The sequence below is a fragment of the Thermobia domestica genome, chromosome 2 (genome assembly GCF_964235325.1).
Source record: "Thermobia domestica chromosome 2, izTheDome1.hap1.1, whole genome shotgun sequence".
NCBI classification, from domain to species: domain Eukaryota; kingdom Metazoa; phylum Arthropoda; class Insecta; order Zygentoma; family Lepismatidae; genus Thermobia; species Thermobia domestica.
The window spans coordinates 332363476-332371495 of NC_137455.1; the positions used below are offsets into that span (position 1 = coordinate 332363476).

Here is an 8020-nt window from a genome sequence, read left to right on the forward strand (position 1 = left end):
ATAAATAAATACAGGCAAAATAAAATGTAAATGCGTTAATCCATCAAAGTAGTTTGGTAAGACAAATATAAGATAGGAGAAATATGAAATAAAATGAAATGAAATCTTTAAGTTTTACGTCTCATGGTTATACCGGCTAGGCTAAAGGAGACAGTGATAATGAGAAATGAATGAAGAAAGTGGTAGGAAACGGGAGAACCTCGGTAGAACGGTGTTTGTCCACCACAAAGCCATGTAGCGCGAGCTGGGATCGAACCACAGGCGCATGTATCAGAGGTGAACGCTCTATCATTGAGCCCCGTGGCCCCCATATTTTAATATGTTTATAACTATTATAAATACTAGTATATTCAAGTGCATTGACAAGCGCAACTATATACGTTAGTGTGTCTCCAATAATACGTTTGGATGTATATGAAGGGATCTTTTAGTGTGTACTTTTTTATTTCTCATGGCTTTTGTGTGACCCTTTACAAACAACATATTACCACTTTCAGCATTGCGCTCATTTACACATCCAATGACAAACTGGACGTTCTTTTGTATTTTTAACAAGTGAATTTGCTTGTGTGGAAATACTTGGCATATCAAAAGAAATAACTCAAAACTTGAAATGCAGTCAGATGTTGAAGAGAATGAGCAAATCACTCAAGTAGAAAGACGAAACTAATACTAGCGTTCAAGGTTCGTGACGCAAGGGTTATTCCCTCCGAGATGGCCTCTTCCTTCGTTTGGCGAAGAATCAAGTGGAGCAGGGATGCACATCTCTTTGAGGTGGCTCCGACACGGACGTGACTACTGCTTTAAAACAATAAATATAAAATAGAAATAAGAACTTTCCAAAAACCTACTGAGGTCTCTGATTTAATTTCACGGCCTCATTTCCACAGCTATCTTGGAAAAATTCCTCTACGAATTGACCAAAATCCCAATCAATGTATGAAAATTGCGAACATATCAACATTTGAGTAAAAACAATGTGCTGCCAATTCTATAATTACATGCTTACGTTCTATCGTAAGGTAAACAAGTTGTTCTCACGAACACTTTAAGTGAAATTGTGATTTCTAATATGTTTAGACAGAACGCAAGTGAACGAAACTCAATACAAAGGCAAATAAATAAAAAAAAGACTAGCCTTCTTAACTACTACTACTCGCACAGAAAAGAGAAATCTGTCGTGTGTCTAGAAAAAACAGATTTTAGTTCATGGTATGGATGTACCACGAAAAGGTTGAGAGGATGCCCAAAATTTACAGAGAATAGTTCAGGTCTTTATTTTTCAAAAACAGACTTGTATCTTATGTAATTCGCCCTTCAAAATGTTAAAAAAAATAATAATAATACTGATCACTACTAGTGATCTAGATTTCAAGGATCTGCTTTTTTTTTTTTTTTTGGTTGCAAGAGTCAGAAAGCACTATATCTTAGAAATGTATTTGGCATGTGCACGTGATTATTAATCAGATTATGTGTACATGTTATCCCTAACTCCAATTCTCTTTCTATTTTTCACACAAACTCCATAATTACTTGCTATCCACATACTCTTAAAGCATAGGGAAAAGAATTAGCCATTCTATCCCTGTTACACTGGTCTCACTTGGCTTTCCTAAGTAAATGGGTTAGAACCTTCTAAACAGTTCAGCTTACCCAACAGTACCCAATACTTTAATGATCAATATTAATAATCAGTGCGTAGCGAAGGGGTTCCCATGTGCGGTCCCTCAAGCACAATGTTACTTAACTCAAGTTACTTGTACTGAAAGTTTTCATGAAAAATCAAATTTAAACTATTGTTTACCTATGTAATGTTTTTAAATATCTATGAAAGTGAAATCCCAAATCAGAGCCGTACCGAAAAGTGCATCATCGGTATGATCCTATAGAAAAGTTACGATCATCTAACTAGTATAGCGTAGCGAAGGACAAAGCCACTGGGTTACAAACCAAATTACGTATTTTAATTAACATTAGTTGAAATTAAAATGCATAAGAATCATATTTATAATATTGTTTGTCTATACACATTTTCGAAATAATTTTTAAGTGCCATCCGAGTTAGGAGCACAGGTGGTGAGGTGTGTTGAAGGCTCAGTGCGAGGCTGCTATGGCTCAGTGGTAGAGCGTTCCCCTCTGGTGCATAGAGTCTGATTCGATCCCAGCTCGCACCAAGTAAACTTTTTGGTGAACAAACACCGTGTGCGTGGATTTTCTCGTGGCCTCCCACTTTCTTCATTCCACCACTTCATTCATTTCTCATCATCACCGTCTCTTTTAGCCTAGCCGACATAACCGTGGGACGTAAAGCTTAAAGAATTCATTTCATTTTATTTCCTTCACGTAAACTACTTTATCTATTAGAGTAGTACTTGAAATTCACAACTGTGATCGTATTAGAACAAGAAACAGTTCTAAATCTCTCTCTCTAGACGCATACTGAAAAATTATTACGTAACTTTCCTTTTTCTTCTTATTTTTTACGTTTTCTTATTTTTTATGGTAGTGAATGACAGAAAAGAGAAACAATTATGAGAAGATTGCATCATTTATCTTTGGAAATAGCTTAAGCACTGTGTTGCCAAAGTATTGAAAAAATCCTCCTCCGTTTTTTTGCAGTTAAAATATTAAGGTTGTTTTCACAATTGCTACTTTTTCATTACATATAAAGAAGCAACAAAGATAACTGTGATTGTGTTGCAAGGCTTTTTCTTTAAATATTCATTATCAATAGAAGAGAAGTGCTCGTGCGTCAAAATTTAATGTCTGGATTCCTTTGACCACTCGTCTGCGCACTTGCAATCTCCATCTGCTGAAAGCAATTGACGTCATTCTGACTCCTACATTTCAGCACGCCACATCATGCGTTTGGGAGCTGACTGACTGCCCTCGTTTTGAAAGACAAACGTTGGATATAAAGATGAAGAATTGTGCGGCGCCAACCTTCGTTTTATGAGTAATTTTAGTAACAACTGTAAAACAAATATTCAAAACATTTTATGAAAAACTCCAAATACGTAAAGGTTCAAGTAAGAATTATGCAAAGTAAAAGTTGCAACTGATTCAGCATAATTAAATTCGGAAGAATAGAAAGTTACAACGTTATCTATCACCCTGTAATATCTAAAACAACTACATTAAATTTCGGCATGTTCAAGTGTTATTATAAGAGAATGAATTATATCACCCTTTCAGAGTCAGAAAGCTCCTCTAAAGAAATTATAAGAGTATCATAACTGTGTAACATTCATCGCGAAAATTTAAAGAAGCTTCTGAAATTGTTGTTAAAATATAGCTATAATAGTTCTATGACTTTTTCATGGCATATCTGATAAAAAGTGACCTTTTCAGTGGTCTTGTAGTAGCCCGCGAGCCTTTGGTGTATGTGGTTTCGAGTTCGCTTTTCGATAGGAGACCATTAAACACATTACGGTGTGGAGCGGGAGACCCGGGTTTGATTCCTGGTGAGAGCTTATGTGGTTCGAGTGCCATGTTGAGCAGTAGATCTGTGTCTCATATAACCTTCATGTTCAAAAAGAAAGCTACAGTTTAACAAACAAACAACAATCTGAAAAAGGAAACTCATATGATTCGTCATCATTAATAAGCCTTGATTTGATTCTAAGCAAAATATGTCAGTACATTCTCGCACCTTAACAATCCAACAAAGAATATTCAAGTAAAAAAAGCAAACGAAATATAGTTAGTTCATATACGCGTAAATATGCCTGTGATTCAAATTAGTAGTTTATAAACTAACAATAATATTTAGGTATTGTGTTATTTTAAAATGGTTCCAGACACAGTTGATGAAACCATTTCACATTGAAAGTTTTGCAGAAAATCGAGTAGAGCTATGGATACCATATTTCTGTGAAAACTAGGATACTTTGTTGGGAGATAAATTTTCCAAACCGAGACATTTTAATGGGAAGTATATTTTTCACTCTTTCCATCGGTAGGAAGTATCTAGCCAGCATAAGAACAATTTTTATTTCATTCATGTTGTATGTTCCATCCTAAAAAAGATGGTTAGGAAATCAAAACGCATCTTAGGTTCAAGGATCATACGTGAACTGTATGCTGTGAAATGGTGGGTCCTACCAATATCAACATGTAATAGAAATTAAAATTACATATATAACTGTTAATGCAAAAAGTATTTACATAGTACCAAAAATAATATTTTAGAATACTGTAATAAGGCTAGGACACACACATACACGCACAAAAGGTACACCAGAACAAGAGTTTTCACATTAGGACTGATCTGGTCGAAACGGAAACCTAACTAGAACTATATACTGTACTTAAAAGTGTTATTCGCTAATTCATCTCATAGAAATGATGAGAAAACCTGGAAAAATCCAGTTAGGGTAATCGAAAGTAAACATACCGACTATTCAGAAAAGCTCACATATTTTCTTTTGATAATACAAGCCTTAAAACACGAATTCATTCTTCATTATTGTTATTTTTTTCACAATTTAGTATTAAACCTTTCAATTCATATAAAATGTTAATCCTCGTAAGGCTACATGTTATACCAAACAAATTATACCGTTTAGAATAACCAATAGACGTGTCTCAAAATTTGCGTTTTAACGTTAACATCTAATCTAATTTTACGAGATTTACCGATCTACAGTACCTACCTAGTGTCACAAAATGGAATAAAATTAGTTATATCTTATGAATAACTATTAAAGGAACAATCTTGGTTATTTAAGATAACAATAACTTAAGTACCAATTATCTTTCCTTTCATTTCCTTTCAGTATTTAAAAATTACTGAATTTTTAAATAAAATTAAACGCACTTAATCGTAAACGAACTTATATGTTAAATATTTAAAGCTTATATTTGTGCCTAAAACCTTGAATAAAGTTCTGAAATATTAAAATTGTAGTTATTATTACTTTTCCATTACAAAATATTTAATACAACGTTTTTTTGGATCATTTGATATGCATTCTGCCTTCTTACTTTCCAAATAACATTTCATCAGATTAATTTGTTTTTTCCTAATTTAGTTGTTAATTTTATAAGATGTTTATATACTTGAAAATAAATCTTGTTACGTAATTAGTTTAAATATTATTTATCAAAGATTATTAAATATATCGTTCTGGTAAATAAGGAACTTAACATTTTTTTCTTACAAAAATAGTAATGAAATGCATATTCTGTGATTAGTATGTCATTTTTTGTTTTCATAACTTTAGTTTTACAATTTTATCCTATGGTATTTTACCATTCAAATGACTCTTTCTGTCAATTTAGTCTTACTACTATCAAGTACTAACTTGTAAGTTTCATAGCTAACTTTTGTAGATCATGACCGAAAAAGTTGTTTTGGGGGTTATACATTTAATTTCCAAATATAATATCTTCGAGTACACTTTTGACCGTGATTTTATAAAACGAGAAATTCAATTATATAATTGAATGATTAAATGCGACAAACATATTTAAGTAAATGGATATACATAGCTCTTTCATAATCACGAATAACTTTTAACATAACATAGTTCAACGTTATTCCTTGGATAACTTAATTTTCAATACAAATTTTAAATAATGCTTTATAGCCTCAAGCTTGACATTCCTTCATAGTGTTGCGTGTCGTTGTAATAGATAAAATTTCAAATTTTGCTCTTTAAGTGTAGGTAATTTTGTTTAACATCCGATAATAATTTAATTTCTGTTACCAAAAATTAACTAAGGAGCAATTATCTTCGACTTCCAATAAAAAATAAATAAAGACGAACTTCTTCTCTGTTAGTTTTATAAACCAAAATTATCTGGTTTTCAAGATGTAATCAACAATAATATCAATATCTTATGTTTTGTTTTTTGTCACCAAACGATAGTTTAATGTAAAACCGTTCTCTTCTGGAATACATTCCTGAGTTTATTCCCTTAGGAAATTTGGGGCAATATCTTTCGTTAAAAAATACGTATATATCGGTACTTCCCAATTCCTTGTCATTGAATACAGAAATATATTGAAAGCAAAGTACGATACAACTCTAAGGTTTTTCTTTAAATGCCATAACGTCATTCAAAAATTAAATATTGGAACAAGTACTGTTATCTCTGTCTCTTTTTTTTTAAAAAAAAGTTTTTATACGATGTATTTTCCCAAATTCTATTGTACTTTGATGAATTTAAAAAATTGAATATCATAGACAGTGTTTCTTTCAGAAAAATGTTCCGGGGGCACACGTAGTATTCGGAGGGGAACATTATTTTCACACGATACTATTCTATTTATTCTTATAATATCATAGACGTATTATTTGGGTCTCCTCCACACTGTAAAAAATTTAAAAAACACAATTTAAAAACTTTTAGTACAGATGTTGAGTGGAAATTGATGAAATAGTATTTATAGAGTATGCATTGCATGTCCAAAAGAGTTAATTCTTAAAAAAAAAGTATATAATATGACATTTAAAACACTACCTCTTCGAAACAGTTTGAAAACAATGTGATGACACATTTTGTAAATACATCTGGAACATACTTGGAAAACACGGTATCTAAAAGGGGGTGAATATGAGTAATCTGGAGGAGTTCAAAGAGTGTGGGTAATGTGTAAGGTGTCCTATTGTGTCTAAAAAAAGTTTATTTTTTGCAGTGTAGGGGGACACTTTTAGAGCTTCAGGAGGGCAGTAGCCCCCCTTAAAAATGTCTGGAAGAAACACTGATCATAGACGTTCTTATTTATGTACTAAAATTGTAAGAGTTCCGGATTCTTGGCAGAATCTTTCTGTAGGTGAAGAAAATAATTTCAAAAAGTAAATATTAAAAAGAAAAAATGAAGGAAGGAAGAAACAAGAGTTAAAATCGTGAAATTAAGAAAAGCTACCATTTCTTCTTTACACAACTGCGTGAATGGTATGTAAAGAATAACAGGATACAGAAAGCTATTTTCGCTACATTAGTTTCCTGAATTTCCACAAGATGACACCTCCTGGAAGGACCGCATGACGAAGCGACGATATAATAAGCTTACAGAAGTTTCAGTTATGAAAAAAAAATCACTTCCAAAGATCTGGAAGAGTCAATGTTAAGTTTCACAATGAATGAATCGCAGTCAAGACTTCCTCCGCCGGAAATGAAATTTGATCTAAAAGCCAGTGCTTCGAGACAGAAACTTACCTCCTCAATCTTGTAAGTAGTCCGCACGACCTTTCTCCGGATCCCTCCATCGAAAGTTTCATTAATCGCCTGTTCTGTCTCCATTGTGGCAGCCACGATTCACTCACGTCCACCAAGAAATTCGCAATGAGAGAAAAGTCTTTTGAGATACGAAGCCTCTGCCTCACTGGACACTACTTTGTTCACTCCTCCTGCTCCTCTCCGGCAGAAGGCCAAACATTTCCCAGCATGCAGCGCGGCTGCCAAATTCCTTTTAGGAGATCGGCCGGGTGGAGTAGTTAAGACAAGTTCAGGTGATTTTTTTCAAACTGTTCCGATTACAAGTTAAAAGGTACCAGTGACTTTTAGCATCACTAATGTTGAGTTGTTGAAAGATCGTCTCTAAAGCAATGTCACGTTCTGCAACGAAATGCGCCAACCTGCAAGCACCATATGACGCTCAGTTTAGAATGCGCTTTAGGTAATACAAATTTAATTTTACCTGGAAGAAGGATGCTCAATCTATGGCACGTGGACAAAAAGTACTCCGATCCGGTTCACAGAATGGAAAAAGTATAATTATTTAGAAACTCACGCCTAAAAGTTCTTTTCTTTTTTTTTTTATAATAGAGGACCTAGAGGGAAGTCACACCAGTAAAAACTGACGTTTTATTACTGCTAGCTACTGGAAGAAAACTTAATATACATACTAAATCTTGTATATGTCTTGTACCGATTAAATGTGCGCCAATTCACCAATTCCATTACTTTCTAGTACTAAATTTTCATTTTACCAATGTAACCTCCCTTAAGAGTCATCAATGTTTATATATATATATTATCGACTAGGTAGTTTCGATTACTTCTAATTCTT

General features: G+C 33.4%; 1 protein-coding gene across 9 annotated transcripts in view; it reads right to left on the reverse strand.

The window, feature by feature from the left end:
• Nucleotides 1-7358, reverse strand: part of tmod (tropomodulin) — a 190578-nt gene extending 183220 nt beyond the window's left edge. For 3 of the 9 annotated variants that reach the window (XM_081749119.1, XM_081749126.1, XM_081749127.1), the window contains exon 1: nucleotides 7168-7356. In XM_081749119.1, the coding sequence (XP_081605245.1) occupies nucleotides 7168-7251 (84 nt within the window). In that variant the 5' untranslated portion in view covers nucleotides 7252-7356. Of the gene's footprint in view, nucleotides 1-7167 lie in introns of all 9 variants that reach the window. The other 6 variants (XM_081749120.1, XM_081749121.1, XM_081749124.1 and 3 more) reach the window with 4 other exon arrangements.
• Between the last annotated feature and the right edge of the window lie 662 nt (nucleotides 7359-8020).